General features: G+C 37.2%; 2 protein-coding genes across 5 annotated transcripts in view; one reads left to right on the top strand and one right to left on the bottom strand.

Annotated features, from left to right (window-relative positions):
• Positions 1 to 19869, bottom strand: part of DCAF17 (DDB1 and CUL4 associated factor 17) — a 37801-nt gene extending 17932 nt beyond the window's left edge. For 2 of the 4 annotated variants that reach the window (XM_082630377.1, XM_082630378.1), the window contains exons 1-7: positions 19434 to 19670; positions 18887 to 18990; positions 13111 to 13201; positions 9576 to 9712; positions 8738 to 8816; positions 7163 to 7252; positions 4238 to 4342 (exon numbers count right to left, since the gene is read on the bottom strand). In XM_082630377.1, the coding sequence (XP_082486503.1) occupies positions 4238 to 4342; positions 7163 to 7252; positions 8738 to 8816; positions 9576 to 9712; positions 13111 to 13201; positions 18887 to 18990; positions 19434 to 19559 (732 nt within the window). In that variant the 5' untranslated portion in view covers positions 19560 to 19670. Of the gene's footprint in view, positions 1 to 3680; positions 3787 to 4237; positions 4343 to 7162; positions 7253 to 8737; positions 8817 to 9575; positions 9713 to 13110; positions 13202 to 18584; positions 18663 to 18886; positions 18991 to 19433 lie in introns of those variants that run through there. The other 2 variants (XM_082630376.1, XM_082630375.1) reach the window with 2 other exon arrangements.
• Positions 19870 to 20078: 209 nt separating this feature from the next.
• METTL8 (methyltransferase 8, tRNA N3-cytidine) overlaps positions 20079 to 26890 on the top strand; it is an 89313-nt gene continuing 82501 nt past the window's right edge. The window contains exon 1 of the mRNA XM_082631549.1: positions 20079 to 20301. The gene's annotated coding sequence lies outside the window, so the exon portion shown is untranslated. The remainder of the gene's footprint in view (positions 20302 to 26890) is intronic.

Below are 26890 nucleotides of genomic sequence, written 5' to 3'. Positions count from 1 at the left end.
AGCGTGTGCACACATATACACAGGACCACTCTTTGGCAAAGGTAATATAAGTACTGCATTCAAAAAGCATCAGAAGAAATATAATGAAAACTAAGTTTTCCTTCCATCTGTATCCCTCAAAGATAACTACTATTTATCAGTTTTCTGTGTGCCCTTCCAGATATTTCAAGCAATCCTAAAGGCATATACTCATATATCTATACTTTTAATATATGCATATGAATACTTAACACAAATGAGGTTTTTTATATACACAGTTTTGCACTCCTTTTTTTACTTACTAATATAGATTGGAAACTCCTCTATACCAGCGCAAAAGGAATTCCTGTTTCTTTTTAATAATTAAGTTTATGACATAGCCAAACAATCAAAGAATACTAATGTCACCTATCAGTGTTATCAGTATACATTGTTTCCAATCTTTTGCTGTTAGAAACAATGTTGTAACTGTACATTTGTCATTTTGTACACATGTGAATGTATCTGGGATAAATTCCTAAAAATGGAATTGCTCAAGGAATACATGCATTTAAAATTTTGAAACATACTGACAAACTGTCCTCACCAACCCTGTCACCTAACTTTTTGGTATTTGAGAATCTGAAAGGAAGTATCCTATGATAGTGTTAACTTGCGATTCTCTGATCCGTGACGTTGGGCTTTGTCCTCCCCAGATTAAAAGTCATTTCTATTTCCTCTTCTTCTGAACAATATCCTTTGCTCATTGTGTTGCTGCTGTTGTTGTAGTCACTTCTCACTGGTCTGTAGAACTCATATATAAAGAGGAAGTTACCCCTTTACAGTGTATGTTGCAAATATTTCCCTTGTTCATTGTTTGATGTTTGAGTTGGTTTATGTGTGTGTTTTTGTTTTTGTTTTTTACCTTGCAGCACTTTATTTTTATGTAGCCAAATTTATCAATCCCTTCTTTAATGGCTCTGCGTTTCTGTCAGAAAGCTCTTCTCAACTCTGAGATAAAAAGATTCTCTAAGTTTTCTTATAGAACTTTAAATTTTTGATCCATCTATTATTTCTTTTGATGTAAAGAGTAAGATAGAACTCCGACTTTGTTTTCATAAGACCATCTATTAAATAATCTAGATGGAAATTAATATTTGTAATACATTAATATTTAAAAGTGGGTTAGGCTACAGATATATGCAATGATATGCAATGAATCTCAAAAATAATATGGTGAGTGAAAGAAGCCAGACAAAAAAGTATGTATCATGTGCTTCCATTTATACGAAACTCTAGAAGACTAGAGTGAAAGAAAGCAGGTTCATTGGTTGCCTAAGGCTGGGGATGGTGAGGGAATTGACTGGAAAGGGCACAGGGGAACATTTTGGAGTGATGAAAAGATTTTAAATCTTGATTGTAGTAGTGGTTTCACAGATATCAACATTTGGCAAAACTCAAATTGTACAGTTAAAATGAGGGCATTTAAGGGCATGTAAATTATACTTCGAGTTGTTTTTTTAAATTATTTTATTTTAATCATTTTATTATTTCTTTTCTTTTTTCTATTTTTGGCTGCGCCGTGTGGCTTGCGGGATTTTAGTTCCCTGACCAGGGATCGAACCTGGGCCCCCAGCAGTGGAAGCACGGAGTCCTAACCACTGGACCACCAGGGAATTGCCATTATTTTATGTTATTTATTTATTTATTTATTTTTGATTTTTTTTAAAAAGTTATGAAGGAGTATTCACAATATGATTCTTTTTTGGTTTCAGACATATATACGTTACAAGATTACCAAAAAAACACACTGAGGTGATAACAGTTAATTCCATGCAGGAGGACTATGAGTATTTTAAACTTTCTCTATTTTGTTTATCATTATTTCCTAATTCTTCTGTAATGAAAATGAATTGCTTTGCATTAAAAAAAAAGTTATTTAAAGTTAAAAGGTATATTATTTTGTACAGACCTTAATGATCCTGAAAAACAAATCTGGAGAAATGAATAGGATTTCAGTCAATATAGTTTGAAAAAATACTCAAAGCTTCCAACATAGTATGCTACTTTTCTAAGCTAAATGTCCAACAATCACTGTATTGTTTTACAATGGCATGTGGTTTCACAGATATTTTCAAATGTTATTATTTTAAAGTTGATAAAAGTGAGGCCCAGAGAGGTTAAGTAATTTGCTCACTATCATAACCACCAGTTTATAGTGGAATTTCACTCTTCCTAGTAGCAGACCAAGATTGTGATCCCAAATCTAGTCTTCTCTCTACAAACAGGGACCAAAATCACAGCACAATCAAAGGCTCTATGAGCTGTCTTTATCACCCTGTTCTTTGCTTTACTTGATTATCTGCATTTCAATGAGAACAATGTACCATTTGGGGAAACTCTCTTCAAAATAATACACTGTAGTTACCACTGGAGCCTGTAGTTTTAAAATTCTTAATAGATTCCTGATAGCATATTTGTATCAAATATAGGAGGTATTGCTGAGGCTGAGTTATCACAGAACTGCCTAATTTAGCTTGTCCAAGACATCTAAAACCCCCGAGTAATTTTTAGAATATTTATTTTGAGTTTCTTGGATAATGGCTACACTGGACTCTCTGTTTTTATAGTCTGTCATTTACTAATAAAAAGAACATCTCCTTTCTCACAATTAAATCTTTCATTTGTTTCTTGATCTGTTGATGATGTAATGTTAAATAGTAATAACAGAAAAAAATTACTGTCTTATTTTGACCCATGTTAGAAAAACCTTTGGAGTTTCACCTAAATATGTAATGTTTATTGGTTAGAAGTAAAAGGAAATGTCCTCAATATGATAAAGAATGATTCTTTTTTTAAGAAAAAATTATTTATTTAAATTTATTTGGTTGCCCCAGGTCTTAATTGCGGCAGGCGGGCTCCTTAGTTGTGGCATGTGGGCTCCTTAGTTGTGGCATGCAAACTCTTAGTTACAGCATGCATGTGGGATCTAGTTCCCTGATCAGGGATCAAACCTGGGCCCCCTGCATTGGGAGCTTGGAGTCTTAACCACTGTGCCACCAGGGAAGTCCCAAGAATGATTCTTAATGAACCAAGACTAAAGATAAACAAATATTAGGATAACAAAATATATTATCTTTTTAAATTTATTCATATGAGTTTTACATCTGTCTGCATTAAATAATTCTTGTATTGCTGAGATGAACTCTGGTCAGTCATGGTTTATCTAACACACATTGCTCAGTTTGAGTAGCAGTTCATTTCCTTTTAATAAACTGCTGAATTTGATAAGCTAATTAAATATAGAACATTTTTATTATATTTATAAAATTATGTCTAATTTTTTGTGTGCTTTGTTGATCTTTAAGTTGGGTAAATTTCACAGAATTGTAAAATTTTAAGTTATAAAGGAACTAGGATGGTATCATTTGCTGTAACTTATTATTCTGCAGATAAGGAAATCAAGACCAGAAAGGTAAAAGTAACTTGCCAAAGGTAACAGATCTCTGGCTAAGCAAGGTCCAGCATCCCCAGGCCTTTATCTAGATGAATAACAGATTTTTGTGAATGCCTATTCAAAAGCAAAGCATACTCTTCATAGGAATAAAATGAATTAATTTATAATTAAATCATGCAAAAAACATTTGGATGATTACAATTAATAACTATTAATATGACCACTTAATTTTTAAGGTGAAGAAAGTACTATATAGTAGCCATACCTGTGATTTTAATATTACAAGGAATGCCAAAAGGAGCCTCTCCTACAGTTCCAGTAGTCCCACCCCATCTGCATGCACACCCTAAGTCAAGTTTCTGTTGCATGAACTAAAAACAAAACAAAACAAAAATGGTGGCTTTAGCACCTACTTATTTGCTGTCTGGAGAGAGAAAAAAATCAAATTCACATGTATATGACAGAGGAAATGTCTTTATTTATTCAAGGGCCTTTCTGTTTATCTTCCCACCCCTCTTTTAAAGGTTACTTTGTCTTTCTGCATTTGTACAGTTTGGTAGAGTTAAAATCTACACAGTGCCTTACTTTAAAAACATCTCATTAAAAAATTCATACCTCAGTCCTACCAAAGCGGGAAAGTGGTGGGGGTGTGTGTGTGTGATGAACTGGGAGATTGGGATTGACATGAATACACTAATATGTATTAAATGGATAACTAATAAGAACCTGCTATATAAAAAAATAAATAAAATCCAAAAAAAATTCATACCTCAGTCCAAATTTCAAGTTAATTTCAATATGGCAAATTTCAGTTTTCTCTACCTGTTCAGTGATGGCTTGGAAGCTATAAAGTCTGACCAGTCCCGAGCTGTACATCACAATCAGTATTCCATGAGACAAGGTGGCATCTGTTACGCTCCCGAAAATCTGAGGGGAAAGGTAGATATCACCTGAGAAAAGACCAGAAGGCTAATCCTCTGAGTTTCACAGTGGTTTGTGCATCTGTTTAATATTCAGGCCACCACTACAACACTGCTGCCTAACATTATAACTTAATTATAATTTAGAAACTGGAAGCTAAGGTGTTATTAGGGCAGAGTGGTAAGCCACTGGGGTCTCAAACTGAAGCACTAATGGGAGTGTAAGACATATCCCTCAAAATGATGCAGCAGCATACATTTGCTTCACAGTTTTGTCAATATCTTTTAATAACAAATCCTCTTCCTCATGGACATAGGTGTAAACTGAGTCCACTTAATTCTACCATGCAGAATATGCATGGCAGAATAAATACAGGGACCTATTCTTCATAAACTGTTATTTATAAAGGGACATTTTTTAGCTGGAGGTGAAAAGATTGGGTCTAAGAAAGTAATTCTAATAAAAAATAGCCAACTCGAGAATTTTATCATTTCCTTGTTCTTTAAATATCTAATACTGTTAAAACCGAACATGTTAAAAACCAAATACATACAGAAACATTTAGCCTAGCTGACCTTGAGAAGCTTTGGCTCACTGTTCCCCTTCTGTCTCTGTTCTATGCACTGGATCCTGTCATGATGTTCCACAGAGCTCTAAAAAGAACTTGATTCTGTGCCTATTTTAATATCTAACAAAAGCCAACTAACATAAACAAATATTCATAGCAATGAAAGAACAAGTACCCCCTCTCGCCACAACTAGAGAAAGCCTGCATGCAGCAACGAAGACCCAACGCAGCCAAAAATAAATAAAGAAAAAAGAAAGAACAAGTAGAAATTAAGTGAAAATCTGTTTCTGTTTCTACTCAAGACAAATCATTTAGTAAAGATTTACTACCCCAACAAATAGCTTTAAGTACATTCTGAGCCTGGCCCATAGGTAGTCTTATTATGCATGGTAAATGAAAGATACACTTCAATTTCAAATAACTGTAATCAAAATCAAATCCCTCAAATGATTATCTCGAACATGTAAGAATAAATAGAAACAATTTATGACTTTGCTAAGTGTTCATTCCTATTGAAGACTGTAATAAGTATACACAACTACTTAATCCACAAGCACAAAGAGAACAATTACATTTATGAGCTGTGTTTTGTATCATCTCTTAAAAGGATAATCATGGTTTGCTTTGCTCTTGACTAGCCTATGACTTTTTATTCCCTGATCCTCATTCCCCACTTTGAAAGGAGGATTTGTTTAATTCAAATGTATTTTCAAATGATGAGTGCTATAATAAAGTAGCCACTCTTATTTTAAAATTTGGTTTAATCTCTGGAGTCAAATCTAAGTTCAAATTCCAGCTTCTCCATTTACTACCTTTAGGATTTTGGTAGCTGCTTAACCTCCTAGTTAAATACTTTATATGTTACACTATTACTATATGTCATAAAATATTCAAAGTGCCTATACAAAATGAACAATAAATAATTAATTCTTTAGTCTTTATGAAGTTTAGTATATTATGCTTATATAAAATTTTTAAAATACATTCATCTTGTTTGCTTATAAGTATTAGTGGACCCTCAAGACCTGGCCTCAATAACGCTTCAGGTGCTTAATTAAAGACTAGTAGAATAGACCAATAAATAACTATTCACCCAAACTAAGGAACAATTCTTTTAAAGGAAACTAGCAAACTATTGATTCTTTTACTCAGAGGAAATATGTCCTTTCTTTCTTCCCAAATAACCACCCCACAAATCAAGAACAATGGCAACAACAATAAAACCCAACACTGGGCTTCCCTGGTGGCGCAGTGGTTGAGAGTCCGCCTGCTGATGCAGGGGACAGGGGTTCGTGCCCCGGTCCGGGAAGATCCCACATGCCGCGGAGCGGCTGGGCCCGTGAGCCATGGCCGCTGGGCCTGCGCATCCGGAGCCTGTGCTCCACAACGGGAGAGGCCACAACAGTGGGAGGCCCGCGTACCGCAAAAAAAAAACCCCAACACTGAATGAGTTGAAGAACTTACATATTTAATTATAAGACTTGTTTATATACCATAAAACAAGTTTTAGATCTATACTTTGCAATTAAAATGAGGCACTTTGTTGCAGCTTTTTACCTTTCTTTATGATCATTTTTAACAAGCTTTGGAATATTCCCAATGAAAAAAATATTTTACTCATTTCATAATTTTATAGAACAGTGGTTTGTTAATGACTGGTACTCAACACTATCCACTTGAGAAGCATAAAAACATGCTGAAAGGGACTTCCTTGGTGGCGCAGTGGTTAAGAATCCTGCCAATGCGGTGGACACAGGTTCGATCCTTGGTCCGGGAAGATCCCACATGCCGTGAAGCAACTAAGCCCATGTGCCACAGCTACTGAGCCTGTGCTCTAGAGCCCACGTGCCAAAACAACTGAGCCCATGCACCACAACTACTGAAGCTCACATGCCTAGGCCCGTGCTCCACAACAAGAGAAGACACTGCAATGAGAAGCCCACACACTGCAATGAAGAGTAGCCCCCAACACAACTAGAGAAAGCCCATGCACAGCAACAAAGACCCAAAGCAGCCAAGAATAACTACCTAACTAACTAACTAAATAAACATGTAGAAAGATGAAGGGACTATTAGACTCTCTTCCCACATCAAATGTTCTCATGTATTTTGATATGAAATAAACTAAATCAGCAAGCTTTGTACAGTCAAGGGAACATTTCCAATCCAAACACCTAATAAACAAATAATTAAACAATGATATTACATCTTATTGTCAAAAAATTAATACTACAATTAAATCAGAAATGAGTTCCTACCTTTTTGTTGATCTCCAGAATCCCTATGAGTGAAAAAGGTAGCACATGGAACACTGCAAGGTACAGCAAAACAGGCTGTTGAATGCCTGCCTAAAAGGAAAGACTAAAATCATAGGCAGCTCTCAAGAGTATTTTATTTTATTTTATTTATTTATTTATTTATTTTTTATTTTTATTTTTTTGGTACGCGGGCCTCTCACTGTTGTGGCCTCTCCCGTTGCGGAGCACAGGCTCCAGACGCGCAGGCTCAGCGGCCATGGCTCACGGGCCCAGCCGCTCCATGGCATATGGGATCTTCCCGGACCGGGGCACGAACCCGTCTCCCCTTCATTGGCAGACGGACTCTCAACCACTGCGCCACCAGGGAAGCCCAAGGGTATTTTAAAACTGCTGTTTTCCTAGTGGTTACCAGTGGGGAAAGGGAAGTGGGGGAGGGGCAATATAGGGGTAGGGGATTACAAGGTACAAACTATTATGTATAAGACAAACTACAGGGCTTCCCTGGTGGCGCAGTGGTTGAGAGTCCACCTGCTGATGCAGGGGACGTGGGTTCGTGCCCCGGTCCGGGAAGATCCCACATGCCGCGGAGCGGCTGGGCCCGTGAGCCATGGCCACTGAGCCTGCGCACCCGGAGCCTGTGCTCCGCAATGAGAGAGGCCACAACCGTAAGAGGCCTGCGTACCGCAAAAAAAAAAAAAAAAAAAAAAAAAGACAAACTACAAGGATATATTGTACAACATGTGGAATAAAGCCAGTATTTTATAAGAACTATAAATGGAGTATATAACCTTTACAAATCATGAATCACTATATTGTACATCTATAACATATAATATCGTACATCAACTATACTTCTATAAAAAGTTTTTTTAATTAAAAAAATAAAAACACTCTGTTTTCATGAATTAAAAACATTCCTCTATCTATATTGCAAAGTTACTTAAACAGGAAGGCCTGCATGTTCAAAATATGTCCACTAAACCTTTAGCTCTTCAGATACTACAAACTGCATATACACACAAAAATCTATAGAAGTAAGCATAATAGTAAACGTTTCTTAACAATATATTTTACAAAAACATACTTTATGTACTATATAACAAAATATATTTATATACTATATAATAGATTATAATATAAATTAATATATTGTATTATATTATTATACAACATAATTTATATTGTGAATTGGAATTCTAATAATCAAGGGCCTAATCAAAAGACACAGAGTTATCATGGTCATAGCATTTAGCATTACAAAACAGTATTACACTGACATGAGAAAACAGAAATAGAAAAAAGTATCAACAATTAAAACTCAAGTGATTTCTCTGCTTGAAGAAGATAGCTCCTTTACTCTGAAGAATAAGGTTCAGATTTCTTTCCGTTATGGAATATAAAATAATCTGTGGTACTTCCCCAGAGTGGCTTGAAGGGAATTGCCTAAATTTGTGGTAAACAACTTTTATAGCATGCTTCAGAAATCAAAGATCATTAGTTCTTTCATAACAAATTTTCAGACAAATTCTTCTGGAAACAAATTCTTTATTTTATTGAATGTTTAAAGATGTCTACCTGCTGGGCCAGTGATGAGCCTTTGTTCTGAGCTGACTTGACTGCAATGACTTCTTGAGGAGTGTCCCAGCTCAAGTATCTTTTAAAAGAATAAAAAGAAATTTATTCTTTTGGGTCAATTTCCTTATACTTAAAATAAAAATATAATAGATATTTTATAAGTGAACAGTTTTTCAGTTACTTAAATTATAAAAGCAAAGCAGTTTATTTTAAAAACAAATAACTAACTAAAAGAATTCCCTTGGATCCTTATATGCATTTATTCCTATTTTTAAATATATATAATTTTAATCCTTTTAGAGTCTCAGTGAATACAAATTATGTTTGATCTGTCAGCATTCAAAACTTAGAAAACAAAAAACCATTCCTGATTTAAAATGGAAGTTACAAAAAGCATTGAAAATGTTACATTCCCATTTTGCATGCACATATTCATTCCAAAAATTTATATCTAATTTATAAAATTACTAGTTAAAAACTAACAGTTCTTAGATTATATTACGTAGGTAATTTAACTGCAACAGACCAGCCTTCAGAAAAATCTACCATAAAATACATCCTACATATAACATACTATTTGTAAAAAGTAAATTTTTTTAAGAAAGGGTATCTGCCAACTACTAGAGGTTAGTTACTTATGAGGAATACAAAGATAAATGATAAAGGGTCTCCATCCTCAGATCTTCAAAAGTAGTCATGAGGAGAGAAAAACAGAATAGATTTTTAAACTCATATCCATGTATACAGTGGAAAACTTTAAAAAAATCTTGAAATATCCTGGGCCACAAGTCTCAATTTTTCATGATAAAATTTTAAATAACAAAATCACAGTTAATACCTGAATTTGCAATATGAAGCAAGATATATTTTCTCAAGGACTTTTCCTGTAGTTGCTGATATACGAAGTAGCCAATTATGAGCAGTCAGTGCTATGAGTGAGGATTTATAATCTGATGTATTGGGAAGCATTTCTCCCTTAAAAAAAAATGAGGTATAAAACTGAAACTGCGTGGTCATAAACAATCTGCAGTAATCCATATCCGAAAAAACCAGCTAAACACTTAAAGAAATAGTCAAATGAGTAAATTAAAAAAGAACTATTAATGCACAAATAAAGAATTAAGACAAGGAGAGATTAAAATCGCGAATAATTATTTTCATCATCAATTTATTAAGTGAGTTTGTTCACACAGAGTGCTTCAACAGTACCTGAAAGAACTGGTTACTTATTAAGTATTAATCATTAAGTATTCAACAAATGTTAGCCAGTCATTGTAACAACAGTAACAGGAGTACTACTGATGCTGCTACGGTCACAAGAGCAACAATAACAGTTCCTAAAACCATGTATAATGGCATATACGCAAGTAAGAGTCATCTGCCAAAACAGACGTTTCTTTATTCCAAGACTTGTTTTCCTTTTGATACAGGTTAAAATGGCAAAAGAGCAAATTATCCCATTAGTCACTGTGGCTCAAATGAAACCCTAAAATCCAGAATCAAGGCAGCCAAAGAAGAAGAGTCAGACCAAATTTTAAAGAGAACCTCTGTCTCCAATGGATAACCCCCAACAAAGGGAGAGGACAGCTGCTTGGGCGTACCTGCCACTGAGGAGTTGCCATAAGGTGGAAGACTAAGGCAGAAAGAGAAAGAGAAGCCAAGGGTTCTACTTTGATTTATAGAATAAAAAAGATGTTCTAAGAGGAAAGTGAAGAAGAAGGAAGTTGAAATTACTCTTATATTGCTTGGGCTGAAGAGTGAATAGAAAAGAATGTAAGCATAGTTATTTTATTTATACTCCTAAGGTTTGTCTCCCCTTTCAAATGTTAGGGAAAGAAACACGGTTTTTTTGTTTGTTTCTTGAGGGTGTGTGTGTGTGTGTTTAAGCTTATTAGCTACTGAAGTCTTACACTAAAATCACAGGCAATGATGTAAATATTTTTATTCTTTGGTGTCTTACATAACTATCACCTCATGGAGTTTTTAAAGTTTTTAAAAATGTACCATTTATACCTTGTCTACTTAAAAAAACAAGGATTAAGTAGCATACATAATAGGCTCAAGCTATTTTCCTAAACTATAAGTTGTATTTCACACATTATCTCAGAGAAGAAGGGTGCTAGTTTAAATGTAGTTTCACATCAGCAAGTTAATACAATATGCTTTGTAGTTTTTCTTAGTGGAAAATCTTGCTCCACTTCAAATAAGAATAAAATGTTTAAAGAGAATTGAGATTAGGAATTCGGTTACTAGAAACTTTATTTTTAGAGGATTGCTCTAAATTTTTGGTGTTCTGCACTGGTATCTTCAAAATTTTTCTCAGTTAGGAAATCTGTCATCCTCTTCCCCTCACCAATGAGACTGGATTAAAAGGCTTTAGATGTGGGGACACAATAGTTATTTTTAACTTTCAATAAGGAGTTGGGGAAGTGAACGTAGATTTAAAGCTTCCTGATTTTTAAAAAGGAGACTTCTATGAAAAGAAAGTAACTGTCCAGAGAAAAAGAAAGCAGCAGCTCTAGAAAACTACAATTTTATGTAAAAACAAGTGTTTAAAAAGAAAAAGGAATTTTAATAATAAATGCAAAGCATAGTCTCTTAACCTTTAAACATTATTTTTGGTCACATATTCTATTTTTCCTAAAAAACAAACAGCCAGATTCAGAGACCTGATTAGTTTGTTGTAGTACTTTTTTTTTTTTTTTTGGCCACATCACACATCATGTGGGATCTTAGTTCCCTGACCAGGGGTCGAACCCATGCCCCCTGCAGTAGAAGCAAGGAGTCTTAACCACTGGGCCACCAGGGAAGCCCCTGTTGCAGTACTTTTTTTTTTTTTTAACATCTTTATTGCAGTATAATTGCTTTACAATGGTGTGTTAGTTGCTGCTGTATAACCAAGTGAATCAGCTATATGTATACATATATCCCCATATCTCCTCCCTCTTGCAGCTCCCTCCCACCCCTCTAGGTGTACACAAAGCACCGAGCTGATCTCCCTGTGCTATGCGGCTGCTTCCCACTAGCTATCTATTTTACATTTGGTAGTGTATATATGTCCATGCCACTCTCTCACTTCATCCAGCTTACCCTTCCCCCTCCCCATGTCCTCAAGTCCATTCTCTCTGTCTGTGTCTTTATTCCTGTCCTGCCCCTAGGTTCATGAGAACCATTTTTTTTTTAAGATTCCATATATATATGTGTTAGCATACGGTATTTGTTTTTCTCTTTCTGATTTACTTCACCCTGTATGACAGTCTCTAGGTCCATCTACCTCACTACACATAACTCAGTTTCGTTTCTTTTCATGGCTGAGTAATATTCCATTGTATATATGTGTTGCAGCACTTCTTAAGTGTGTTTCTTAGAACACTGATCCTATGGAAAATTAATATTTAAAAATATATCTCGGGCTTCCCTGGTGGCACAGTGGTTGAGAGTCCGCCTGCCGATGCAGGGGACACGGGTTCATGCCCCGGTCCGGGAAGATCCCACGTGCCGCAGAGCGGCTGGGCCCGTAAGCCATGGCCGCTGAGCCTGCGCGTCCGGAGCCTGTGCTCCGCAATGGGAGAGGCCACAACAGTGAGAGGCCCGTGTACTGCAAAAAAATAAATAAATAAAATAAAATAAAATAAAAATATATCTCAAAATAGAAAGTTCTATAATCAAAAAAGCTGGGAAAACGGTTTGACAATCACCATGAACAGCAGTATTATTATAAGTATTAATAGTATTAAAGGCTCTGAGAAGTAATTCTATAAATAAATTTGTTTAACCCTTTAAACAACCTAATTCTCCCAACTCCTCTAGCAATTATAAGATGTTAACATCTTATGAAAACGGTGTTCTGAAAAAATACACACTGGGGCAACACTGATCTGATGGAATGAGCTTATCTATTATTTTATTTTTTTATTTTTATCTTATTATTTTCCTAAAAAGATTCATAGAGGAAACCCATAAGAATCCACTTTCAAAGAGTCATGTAACGTAACTGTTGCCCTAAATAAATATTTTATTGTCTCAATATATTAAGTAGAATAATCTCTTAAATGCTAAGAATAACTATAAACTAGCTTATATTGCTTATAAAACTTTTAATCAGTTTATAACTTTTTCTAGTTTTCAAGATTTACAAATGGTATTAAAAGTTAAAAATATATTCATAGTATTAATATATAATTTCTTAGGACAGGAGTTACTTCGTGAGGAAAAATGATAATCAAAAGATATGCTCTCTTCTTGATTCCTTTCAAGGTTTAAGAATCACTATGATACTTAAGTTTTATTTCTTTATGCAGTATATTAACAATAATCTGTTCTTCTAGGCTAAAAATGCTTTAGAAATAAGTGCTCTAAAAAACAAATCTTACCACTGGGCATTCCCATAATAAAGCATCCTCTATTTTTTCTGATTTGGAACACTTTGGCATTTCATAAAGTTTTCTTGGCTCTGATGCAACGCTGGGGAAAAAAAAAAGATTATTCTTCTTTATAAATGAGGTAGTGTTTGCTCAGATTTGAGGGATTTTTTTCTTTTTTAAATTCAGAGATTTGGAATACCAAAAATACAACTTGCTACTTTGCTTTCCTCTTCTTGATTAAACGTTAACATTTTTTTTTCTGATCACAAAATTCATAATACACATTCATAGAAAAAAATCTAAAATATATAATAAATTAAAATAAATTATAATAGTATAAAACTACCCAATATTAACATTTTGGCTCAGTATTAATATCTTGGTTCATTTCCCTCTAGCTTTTCTTTATATACACATACCCACCTGCTGATCACTTTCCAAAATTGGAGCATATTGAATTCTTTCTTTACCCTTTAACATTTATTATGAATATCTCTGTTGAATTCCACATTCATAAATTGTTATTCCAACATAGTAAAATGAAAATTAATTAGATAAAGAGTTCCTTTATTTGTGATGCAAATTAGTAGATAAAAAAGGAAATACCCTTTAAGGCTTTTTTTTTTTTTTAACTCCCAAGTTGTGTTTCAGAAAGGTTGAATGAGTTTATACTTCTGCCGATATTGAACACTGTATTTCTGATATGAAAAATAGTCTCTTACCTTTAATATATACTTCCCTGATTACTACTGAGAGGTGTACATAGATGTTTTCATTTTTTTTAAACTCATGAACTTTAAAATTAAACTACTATTTAGAAACAATTTTTAGGGTGACAGTTTTATTCAACTTTGACGTACTCTCATTGACTCAAAGGTTTAAACCAAACAGAATTTCACAGGAATGAAAGCAACCTCATATATGATTCTAACCTATAGGTAAAACACCCCTGAATGGAATATTAAAGAACTCCAATGGTATTTACCATTGGATCACCAATCAATGCCACTTACTCTGATTTTTTAAAAATTTTCAATTAAAGCAGCTATCTCTAAATTGGAAAAGTTACAATACGGGCATTAAATGATACCAAAAGGGCTTCCCTGGTGGCGCAGTGGTTGAGAGTCGGCCTGCCGATGCAGGGGATGCGGGTTCGTGCCCCGGTCCGGGAAGATCCCACGTGCCGTGGAGCGGCTGGGCCCGTGAGCCATGGCCGCTGAGCCTGCGCGTCCGGAGCCTGTGCTCCGCAACGGGAGAGGTCACGGCAGTGAGAGGCCCGCGTACCGCAAAAAAAAAAAAAAAAAAAAAAAAAGATACCAAAGAATTACTGTTAATTATGCTGGGCATGATAATGACATTATGATGATATAAGAAGATGTCCAGATTTCCACTTCTAGCATGAGAGTATGAGGAGCTCTATGGACACACTCCCCAGGAAAATGGTGAGAATTATAAAAGAACAACTAATTAAAGTCTTTGGAAATGGTCCTAGAGGCATATAACAAATGAAAAAACACTTACTCAAAAAAATCTACTAGAACTCAGTAAGAACAGTAAGAGTCTATGGTGTATGAAATAATATGTGCTCCCTCTCCACCATTCTTAGCTCAGCAAGATGAAAACTCTACTCCAGACTGGTACAGCCAAGAGCACAGGGCTCCCTCAACCCCTGGCTCCTAGAGGGTTACCTTCCCTCGAAGGGTAGAATGACAGCATTTTCCATCCAGCCTCCACCTCCTCGTTGCTGGGCCTGGGTCCTAGGTTAGTGCAGTCAAGAGGCGGGACTCCCTTCTTCTGCCTAGCCCCTACTCATGGGATGGAGGCTCTACCTTGGGCCTGCCATGCCTAAGAATACTGGAGCTCTGATTTACCCTTATCCCACCTCATAAAGCAGTGGTTCCACATTGAGAGTGGCAAGAAAATCCGAGGCTAATGTCTGCCCCAACCTCATGTGCTCAGATAGAGTAGGGGAGTCATTCAGAGGCAAAAGTGCCACTGACCCTCTCCCCCCACCAGCTTGAGAGCCTTGGCTTGAGGATTTTGCCTGGCAGAGAAGCAGGCCATAAAGCAGATAGCCCCAAGTCTCTCACCAGAGAAACTGACTTCATTTGTAACAGAGTGAGAAGTTCTAGCCTAAGAGCACTCTCACAACCAGTGGAGGTTGTGATGAAAGGCAAATGAGTAGAGATCTGTAGATTCACTGGCCATACAGGCTAAACTGTAGGCTGGCTAATTTGCTGGAGAGAACCAGAAAAAGATTGCTGGGAGGAGCCCTCCAGGGTCAGAACAAATCTCAAACACTACCTAAAAATCCATTGTCTCTAACTTCTGGTTTCTGGTACATCAGTCATGTCCTCACAACAAGAAAACAGCTAAGCAAACTGAAAATCAACAACTCTTATTAGTTACATCAGATAATTGAGGTCAGAGGGCAAATTGCTGCCCCCAAAACTGGACAGAGAGGTGGATACCAAGAATCACAGCTTACTAGAAGCAAAAACCCAGGAGCAAGCCTCTGGAGTCAGTACTGGGGAGACAAAAACAAGAACACCAGAGAAAATTCTAGGCTCTGACACCTACAGCGACAGCAAACAACAAACACAGCCTAACTCCTAGCCAGATAAACATTAATCTCACTCTAAAGACCTATTTACTGCAATTCCTTTTACCCAATACATCATGTACAACTTTCAACAAAAAATTACAAGGCATGTTAAAATGCAAAATACGAAGTTTAAAGAGACAAAGCAAGTGTGAGGACCAGACTAAAGTTATGGTGGAGGTTTTGGAATTATCAGATTGGGAACTTAAAATAAATATGATTAATATGCTAAGGACTCTAATGGAAACAGTGGACACATGGAGGAACAGATGGGTAATTAAGCAGAGAGAAAAAAATCCCAAGAAAAATCAAAAGGAAATGCTAGAAATCAAAAACACCATAATACAAATGAAGAATGTCTTTGATGGGCTTATCAGGAGACCCGACACAGCCAAGGAAAGAATCAGTGATCTTGAACATATGTCACCAGAAACTTCCCAAACTAGAAAGAAAAAAGAATGAAAAAAGCAGAACAGAACATCTAAGAACTGTGGGAAATTGGAAAATGTGTAATGTACACATAATGGGAATACCAGAAGGAGAAGAAAGAGAACAAAACAGAAGAAATACTGAAATAATAATGGCTGAAAATTTTCCAAAATTAATGACAGACACCAAACCACATATATAGGAAGCTTACAGAACACCAAGCATGATAAATACCAAAAAATCTATACCTAGGCATACCATATTCCAACTGTAGAAAATCAAAAACAAAGAGAACACCTTGAAAGACGGCAGAGGGAAAAAAATCACCTTACCTACAGATGAACAGGTTAAGAATTACACTGGACTTCTCTTCAGAAACCATGCAAGCAAGTAGAGAATGGAGTGAAATATTTAAAGTGATGAAACAAAACAAACTCCCACCAACCTAGAATTCTGTATCCTGAGAGGTTATCCTTCAAAAGTTGAGGAGAAATAAGACTTTTTCAGACAAACAAAAATTGAGGGAATGTGTTGTCAGTGAACCTGCCTTATAAGAAAGTTCTGCCTTAAGAACTCAAAGAAGTTCTCCAGAGAGAAGAAAAATGATATAGGTCAGAAACTCAGATCTACATAAAGAAAAGAAGAATGTTAAAGAAGGAATAAATAAAGATAAAATAAAATCCACTGTTTCTCTTATACTTAATTGATTTAACAGATAAAAATGTGTTTATAATAATGTATTCAGCAACAAGGTATTCAATGATTATAGCTTATGGATAAGTAAAATGAATGACATCAATACTATAAAAGACAGGAGGGAGGAATTAGAAACACTGTTATAAGGTAGCTGCACTACTCATGAAGAGAGTAGGAGAAAGTGACTTGAAAGTGACTTAGATTAGTTGTAAATGTATACTGCAAGTTCCAAGGCAACCACTAAAAAGTTTTAAAAAGAAATATAATTGATATGTTAAAGTGGAGAGAAAACGTAATCATATAGGATGCTCAGTTGAAACCAGAGAAGGCAGAAAAAGAATAAAAGACAAAGAAACAAAGAAAGCTGGAGTAGCCATATTAATTTCAGACACAGCAGACTTTGACAAGGAAAATTATCAGGGATAAAGAGTGGCATTACTTAATGTGTATGCATCTAACAACAGAATGTCAAAATATGTGATACAAAAACTTATAGAACACAAGGAGAAATAGACTAATATAGTTAGAGACTTCAAAAGAACCTCTATCAGTAACTGACAGATCCAACAAGCGGAGTCCATAAGGATATAGTTGAACTGAACAGTACCATCAATCAGCTGGGTCCAACTGACATCTTTAGAGTACTTCATCCAACAACAAGGGAATACACATTCTTCTCAAGCCCATGTGAAACATTCACCAAGATAGACCACACTCTGGGCCATAAAGTACACTTCAACAAATTTAAAAAACTAGAAATAATACAAAATATGCTCTCAGAACACAGTGGAATTAGATTAGAAATCAATAACAGAAAGATAGCTGGAAAATCTCAAAATATTTGGAGATTAAATGACACATTTCTAATTAACACAAGGGTCAAAGAAGCTCTCAAATTTTAAAATGAATATACAATGTATCAACATTTGTGGGATGCAGCAAAAACAGTCCTTAGAGGGAAATGTATGGCATTAAATATATATATTAGAAAAGGAGAGGTGTTTCTGGGTTGGTGAACACATGGAGATTCAGGAAGAGTGGCGGGCTCAGAGAGCACAGAAGCTCTGTGCTCCTTCCCATACACATTGCCCTATGCATCTCTTCCATCTGGCTGTTCCTGAGTTATAAACTTTTATAATAAACTGGTAATCTACTAAGAAGCCAGTCACACACAAAAATCACATATTATGTGATTCAATTTTTTGAAATGTCCAAAACAGATGAATCTAGAGACAGAAAGTAAACTAGCAGTTGCATAGGGCTGAGGGTGATGAAGGTATCCTGGTGATAGCTAAAGGGTACAGTGTTTCTTTGTGAGGTAATGAAAATGTTCTAAAATTAACTGTAGTGATGGTTGTCTATATGAACCATCAGTGGTTCATCAAATTCATTTTCATTGAATTTCAAGGAAGTAAAAATCATTGAATCGTACACTTTAAAAAGGTGAATTACAAAGCGGTTAAAAAAGAAAAAGAAAATAGCCATATTTTTTTAGAGAAGCAAACTTAAGTATGGCATGATGTTTGGAATAGGCTTTAAAATATTTAGCAAAGGAATAATGGAAAAGGGGGTGGGAAAAGATAAGCAAATGTGGCGAAATCTTGATCCTTTTTGAATCTAGGTAATGAATATATGGGGTTCACTATACTATTCTCTACTTGAGCAAGTTTGAAAATTTTCTTCTAAAACAAAGGCAAGTAGTTTCAAAACAAAACACAGAAAGTCTTCTCTGCAACAGCATCTAATTAGTAGGTACCTGGATCTCTTGACTCCGGTTATCTTTTAAGCAGAATAAAATACTACATTGTACTCAGCAACCTGTCATTTTGCCTGCAATATAAATTTGCTTTAAATTGGTGTTTACAAGGATAAAACCTCAAACTTTAGACTTAACAAGATTTTAAAATTACATGCATTTTACCCCCTCCCCTTATTTTGGACCGATTTCTCCATTCTCCTATTTCACTAGGCACTAATGTAGGCATGTGTTTCTATAAAAATTAGAGTTAAGATCAACAGTCAAGTGAATTACAGCAAAAAGTTTCACCAAAAAGATACCTGCTGACACAGTACCGATAGTTGTCAAAATATATTCTTCCTCTCTCATAGGCTATAGGTGACTTGGAATGAGTTGTCCAAACATTCTTAAACTTAGTACTTTCCTGAAAGACACAGGAATTTCGATTTAGTAAATAACTCCTAAGTTTCTACTGTGCACCAATTTTAAGTTGGATAGTTACATTTACAGTTTTCAAAGTAATTTCATGTACGTTCTTAAAAAAACATTATGTCCAATTCTTCCTCACTCTGCCTTCACGTTTTGGCTTAAGTGGGGTGACCAATTTTTAGAAAAAAAAACAACTGTCTGCAATAAGACATACGAAAGTTAAAACTAAAAGTATGTGCCGGTTCTATTAAAGGCTATTTACTAATCCTCCAGGTTCAAGGCCTGGATCACCCTGCCTATCAAGGGTGATCTTCTTAAAACGGGGCTGTATTGCGTGAAAACTGCACCCCGGCCGGAAGCTTGATTCCCACCCCTAGCCCCAACCCCCGCCAGTCGCCCCGCTGCCCTTGGTTCGGCTCCCGGCCGACGGGCGGTCACCTGGCACACCAGCGCCCGCAGGATACCCAGGTTCGTCCTCTGCACCACGCCCGCGTCCCGAGAGAAGAAGCCCAGCGCCCGGCGACTCAGCCTGCGGCACACGTTGGGCTTCTGGCTTGGGCCCATGGAGGTGCCGGCCGGTGGCGGAGTTGGCAGGGCCCAAGAGGAGTGCGCCCCTCACTCCGGCGCCGGGCAGCGGCCGCTACCTCCGAACCTCCAGGCCCCAGCTCCCCGAGGGGGCCAGGAAAAGCTGACGCCCGGAGCCGGGCTGGGGGCGCACGGCAGTGGGGCGAGGGAAGGCAGAGCCGGTGCCGCCCGAGAGCGGACAACTGGGAAGGAAAAGAAACCCCCTTCCTGGCTGGCCCCTCTAACGCTCTCCGGCTCCGGACCCGGCGGCCGGCACTGCGACGCCCGTAACGCGCGGTCCGCCGGAGCCGTTCCCTCACTGGGAAATGTAGTCCCCAGTGCCCTCGGAGGGATCTTGACTTGTTCCCAGAACTACAACCCCCACAAGGTAGTGGGGAGCGAGCGCTTACCCCCCCCCCGGCCCCGCCTCCAACCGGCCGCTGCCCCGCCCTACCCCGCCTCCTCTGGCGCCGGCGGAGGCTGCGCCGTAGGGCTGGCGCGCCTTTCCGGCTCTGCACGCGGCGCCAGGGGAGAGCCCTGGGGGCGCTGTGCTGCAGTCTGTTCGTCCTCGTTACCTGTTTGAGCCCTGCATTCAGGGGTCCGTCCCTTGCCGCCCCGGTAGCCTTACGTCTCTCAGCCCCCGACTTTTGCTCTGAGAGGCCCTGACCGGGCGCCGAGAGGGGCGCAGTGTCGTGTGCTACCGCCCCTCTCCCCCGAAGGCAGCGTCCTGTGCTAAAGAAAGGTACGCCCTCGGCTTTCCCTTCAGTCACGCGTTGGACGTTGTGGATAAGGTGGACGGTTAAACCTTTTGGGTCCGTAAACACTATGCTTTTGTTATTATGAGTTAGTGGTGAAGGTGCTGACATTCCCACCAAACTAGAGTTGAATTACTTTCCCGGAGGCCCGCCCTCTTGTGGTCCGCGGAGACGCAGGCTGGTTTTGCGATAATTGCTGCATTGTCCTTACTCTCGCCTTTTTTTCCCCCCTTATCGGGAATGAAATATGAAATATTTACATTGTTATTGAACTGCCTAGGGTACTCCACGTTGATTCCTCTAAGTAAAAGATAATTTTGTGACCAGCCCTGCCTGTAAGGTCAAGGTTCCTGTCATATCCTCAAGGGCTGGGTCACTGAGGATATGACATTCTTACCACACTAAGGTTTCAGGAATCATGCACCAGACGAGGCCCACTGCTTTGCTTTTAAGTGCCTTGAGGATGGTGTCTTTGCATCTCCCACGTGGCCTCTTGTTCAGACGTGGGCTAGGGAGTGATTGCATTTGACTGACAGAGCAAAAAGTACAATACTGGGTGAGTGCATTGGTTTTAAGTGTTTAGGAAAAATTTGTCATATCTCTTTTTAACTCTGCTGAATTTCCTTTAGGGCCTGGGCTTTTGCTGATTTTTTCATGACTTATTTACAGCATACTGTGGAGTGCTTTGTATATTTTTAGAGAGCGCTATAATAGTTAATTTGGTAATTCATGAATGCAGCTGTCACTGAGAAAACGGACCCAGAAAAGATAACTGGGTTTTCTTTGGCGAAAATGAAATTCAAATCATTGCTGAATTGAATTGATCACCTCTTTTTTTCTCCTTCCCCTTCACCCCAACTTGTTTGTCTCCCAGTGGTCTGTATCTCACCACCAAGTCACCCAAGGGACAGTCATCCTAGATGCCCTCTTTTCTGTCACCCTAACCAAGTGCTTTTGATTCTGTTATCCATCTCCTCTTCATATCCCCCCCAGAGTAATTTAGGGCCTCACCATTTTATCACATTATTATGTTAAGTAGCCTCCTTTCTGCCTTACTTAAATACTTTCAATTCCAACCCTCCACACTGCTGCCAGAGTGATTTTTCTAAAGCACAAATCTGTCATTTCCCTATATAATCTTTCAGTGCCTCCCAGTCACCCAGAGCAGAATTTCTCAAACCTAAGTAGATAGATACCTAGGATTCTCTATGGTGAACTTAAAATATGTTCGGTATAAACGGTTGTACATTAAATGAAGCAGAACTATAAAACAAATAAATTCTGATGAATGCTTATTCGTTGTTACCAATGAGACTGTTTTTGCTGGACCGATCATGCTCTAAAAAGTAAACCTTCACTGTCCTCCAGGGCATAAACTCCTTACAGAAAGGCCTGTCCGCATTGTCCTTGTGTTGAGAGATTACTCAGTGACTTCACCTCTTTTCTTTATTTAAACCAATGTAAAAATCTTCCTTTGTTCATTGTGTCATGATTTTATTTGACCTTCACTTGACAAATATCACTTACGTAAAAGTCTCCATGTCTCTCATTAACCTGTGCCAATGATAAACCACTTGTTTGCCAGTGCAGTCCTAAACACAAACGTGTGAACTGAAATCTTGTGACAGTACTGTAATCAATTAAAAGGTAGTCATCCAGGTGATCCAGAGTATCCTTTTGTTCAAAAAAATTTTTTTATTTAGATTTTTAACAAATTAAAAATAAAACATTTCTCTAGAGAAATCTCATAACCTCGAGGCTACATATACGAATTCCTCGAGGTCAGTATAGGTGCCTTACAGGACAAAATCTGAATGCCTTAGTGTAGTATATAGGGCACTTTACTACCTGCATCTTGCCCACATTTTCAGCCTCATCTTTGTCCATCTTTCACATTTGCTCCTTTTTTTTTTTTTTTTAGAGTCTGTGCTTTTTTAAAAATTTTAATTAATTAATTTATTTATTTATTATTTTTGGCTGCATTGGGTCTTCATTGCTGCACGCGGGATTTCTCTCGTTGTGGTGAGCGGGGACTTCTCTTCGTTGCGGTGCGCAGACTTCTAATCGCAGTGTCTTCTCTTGTTGCGGAGCACGGGCTCTAGGCGTGTGGGCTTCATTAGTTGCGGCATGCGGGCTCGGTAGTTGTGGCTCACGGGCTCTAGAGCACAGGCTCAGTAGTTGTGGCGCACGGGCTTAGTTGTTCTGTGGCATGTGGGATCTTCCCAGACCAGGGCTCCAACCCGTCCCCTGCAATGGAAGACGGATTCTTAACCACTGCGCCACCAGGGAAACCCTACATTTGCTGTTGTGCTTCTGACATGTTGCCTACTTGCTCAAGCCAGGGTGCCTTTACATTTAAAATTTTCTTAGTCTGGAGCGCCCTTCCTTTCCTCTTATCTATTTATCTCAAGACTCATCCCAGGTATCACAGCTCCACTCACACACTTTTCCTGACCCCTCCATCTTCTAACATGTTAGAAGAGGCAAGGCAAGTTATAGCCTTGCCTCTTCTAACACGTTACTCTGCATACACTGGTTGTGGCACTATATTAGAATTGTTGTTTGCCTGTCTTCCCAACGTTTGTGTTTAGAGAGGTCCATTCATTCATTCAACATACATATACAGTAACCACATTTTAGGCAGTGCGCTAAGGATGCATATATATGTTGAATGAATGGGCTATTCTAAAAACAATGTTGTACAGATTCTATTGTCAGGAACTAAGTACTTTTCACATAGAATCAGATTTAGTCTTCATTCTTTAAATAAGTAGGAAACCACAATATTAATAAAAAGAAATAACTTTTTAAAAACTTTAATCCCTTGTTATAAAGCAGAAACGAACACACCACTGTAAAGCAATTATACTCCAATAAAGATGTTAAAAAAATAAAATAAAAAATAAACCTATGGGAATTAATCAATCAATAAATAAAGATTCTTTTCTTCACAAACAAACAAAAAAAAACTTTAATCCCTAACAGTTCTACCTATAAAGTAGATATTTTCTTGTTGAAGGTAAAATGTCATGAACAGCTAGCTATCCCTAGGTTAAGATTTGGAAATGACTTCTCTTAATTTGGGGCATAAAACAAACATTAGTTCTTTTTTTTTTTTTTCATTCTGTGTCTGTGTGATGTTTACAGAATACTTAACCACCCTTGGCCATTGATATTTTAAAGACAGAAAAGAGGACATATGAGTTCAGAAGTTAATAAAATGCTTTTTGTTCACATACGTCATTTAAAGAGGCATAACAGAATAAATGTATAAAACACTCCGGTTATTAAACCTGAACATTTGTTCAGAGACAAAGAAATTTGAACCAAGGCCACAAGAGGTCATTCATTCAACATGTAATTATTTTCATCTACAATGTGCTGGCAACTATTTCAGCATAGGGTATAACAATGAACAGGGAACAAGGTCCTCACGTGTTGGGAGAGATAGACAAATACATAGATTTTAAAAATAAGATTTTCAGGTAGTGATAAAGTGTTGGGAAGAAGAGAAAACAGAGTGATGTGCTCGACAGTGAGTGGTTGAGAGCCCTGCTGTACCCAGAATGGTCAGGAAAGGCCTCTCTGAAGAGTGGAGTTTGAACTGAGCCCTGAATGATGAGGATGAGCCAATCTGCATGAACTAAGGTTAGAGTAGTCTAGGCAGAGGGATGCTCCAGTTCAGGGTCCCCAAGGCAATCACAACGTTGGATTATTCTAAAACTGTGAGAAGGCTAGTGTGATTCTTTAGTGTGCGTGAGGGAAGTGAACTTGCCAAGGTAGGCTGGGACCAAGTCACATCGGGTATAAGGAATTTTGGATTTTATTCTGTTGTGATGGGAAGCCATGGGACACTTTGAAGAAGGAGTGTAACATGATCTAATTTGTTATAATAAGATCACTGTGGCTATAGTGTACTGCAGTGGCACAAGAATGGAAACAAGGAGATGGTGGCTGTTGCATTGGTCCAGATAAGAGATGATAGATGGACTAGAGTGGTAGCAGGAGAGGTGGAAAGAAGGCAGATTCAGGATATATTTATTTCAAAAGTAGAACTGACAGGACTTCTGATGTAGTGGATATTAAAGATGAAGAAAAGAGTCAAGTGAAATCATGATAAAGCAGAACCACAAATCAACATCCCCAAATTCCCCAGAACAAATGGAAAGCAGGGAAATACTCACGATGTGCTGTCAATGAAAGACGCCAAGATTTCATTAAATGTACACATTAGCATTATAGACATTAATGCTGGAGAATGTTAGGATCTGTTCTATGGCTGGGGCATGTGCGAAGAGAGGAATAAAATCAGGTCCCAGAAGTAGGCAGGGGTCAGAGCATGTGAGCCCATGGCAATGTGATGGGAAAAATCTCTGGAGTGATATTACATTCCCTTAAAGAGATAGTTAGGTACAGCATCAGGACAAGAGTGAAGTAGAGAGACCAGTTAGCAGGTAATTGTAGTAGTTCAGGTGAGAGTGAGTCACTTTTGGAAATTTATTTTGAAATTATTAAGGCTTTTAACCATAAATTTGGTTCTTTTATTTTTTCTCTGCATATTTTGATATATGTCTGAACATGTAGTAGATTCATTCATATACAAAATCCAGAAAGATTTAGCTTTAAAGGATTGATAGTAAAGTTTACAAACTATTCCTCTTATTTAAAAAATACTTTATTTATTCAAAAGAATATGTATAGGTAACATAGCATAATATATAAATAATAATTATAAAGTGAATACCCAGATAGCTATCATCAACTTTAAGAAAATAGGACATTACCTAAAACTTCGACGTCTCCTGTGTGCCCATCGTTGTTCCTGGATCCCTCTTTCCTCTTTATATAAATAAAACATTAAGTTTTGAATGTTTTTGAACATCATATAAATTGAATCATACTGCATATATGTACTCTTCTACAAGTTGTCTATTGCTTCAACATTACACTTGACAGAGTACCTGTAGTTCATTTCATTTATTTTTACCAGTATATAGTATTTCATTGTGTGAATTTACTACAATTTATTTATCCATTTTCTACTGGCTGGGCTTTTGCTTCTTTTGGGCTTTTTATTCCTAGAAAAGTGCTTCTATAGACCTTAAACCTGTGTTTTGGTACACACATTAAAAAAGGTGTTCTTTTTCTATTGCTGTGTAACAAATTACCCCAAACTAAGCACCTTAAACTAACACCCATTTATTGTCCCTCTTTTTTTTGTACACCGATGACTACTTGTCCCAGAGCCATTTATTGGAGGGGCCCTCGTTTCTCCACAGATCTGTAGTGCTAACTCTGTTTATATATCAAGTTTACATTCACAGTGTATTTCTAGGCTCTATTTTCTGGTCTATTCTATTTTTCTCTCCCTGGGTTAATGAATACCTGACCACTTTTATAATAAGTCTTTCCAGCTGGTAGAGCAAGTCCTCTACCTTATTCCTTTTCTTCAAGAGGGTCTTATTTCTTTTTTGGAATTGCACTTTCATATACATTTTTAAATCTGCTTAAGTTCTACAAAAACCTTACTGGAATTTTGATTGGGATGACATTAAATCTACCTATCAATTTGAAGAGAACTGACATCTTTACCATATCAAATTATCCTATCTCTGAAGACAGTATGTCTCTCCATTTATTTAGATCTTTTTAGTGTCTTTTAATGAAATTTTATAATCTTTTTCTTAATGGATTGCATATTTTGCAACTTTCTAAGTGCATTATATTTTTGGTCAGTGTTGTAAATGGTATATTTATTTTTTTAATTAATTTTTTTGGGGGGCTGCATTGGGTCTTCGTTGTGTGAATGGTATATTTTCAAATTAGGTCTTCTCACTATATTTTTGCTAGTATGTAAACATGCAGTTGTCTTTTTGTATATGATCTTATGTTTAGCAACGTTGTTTTTGTATTTTGATCTTTTGTTTGCCAACATTTATCTTTAATAGCAATAATTGTCATTTGTAAGGTTTGGGGGATTTTTCTACATAGATAATCATGTCCTCTGGAAACTGTGACAGTTTTATTACTTCCCTCTCAACTCTTTTATTTTTTTTCGTCTTTCTTTTCTTACTGTGCTGGCCAGGACCTCCAGTGCAGTGTTGAATAGAACCAGTGATAATGGACATCCTTGTCTTATTCATGTTTATAAATGGAATACTTCTAATATTTCACCATTAAGGATGACATTGTAGGTTTTTGGTAGCTACCTTTTATCAGGTTAATGAAATTCTCATCCATTCCATATTTGCTAAAAGTCTTGTTCATTTTATTTTTAGTGATGAATGGGTGTTGAATTTTATCAAAGACTTTCTCTGTAACTGCTGGGGTAATAATATACTTTTTTCCTGTAATCTGATAATGTGGTAATTACATAAATATATTTTCTAATGTTAAACCAAACTTGAGTTTAGATAAGTTTTGGTGATGTGATGTGTTTTGTTTTTTAAACACTATGGAATTTGGGCAACTGCTGGCTTCATTGCTCTCTCAGCTCTTTGGATCTTTGCTAGCTTTTGGTCTCTGAGGGTTTCTCTTTCTTTTTTGCTGGCTCACTGATGTATCGATATTTAACAA

Source organism: Mesoplodon mirus, assembly GCF_964341445.2.
Source record: "Mesoplodon mirus genome assembly, chromosome: 8".
Classification (NCBI taxonomy): Eukaryota; Metazoa; Chordata; class Mammalia; order Artiodactyla; family Ziphiidae; genus Mesoplodon; species Mesoplodon mirus.
The sequence above is the reverse complement of the archived record's forward strand: the minus strand, read 5'-3'. Positions and strand labels throughout refer to the sequence as shown.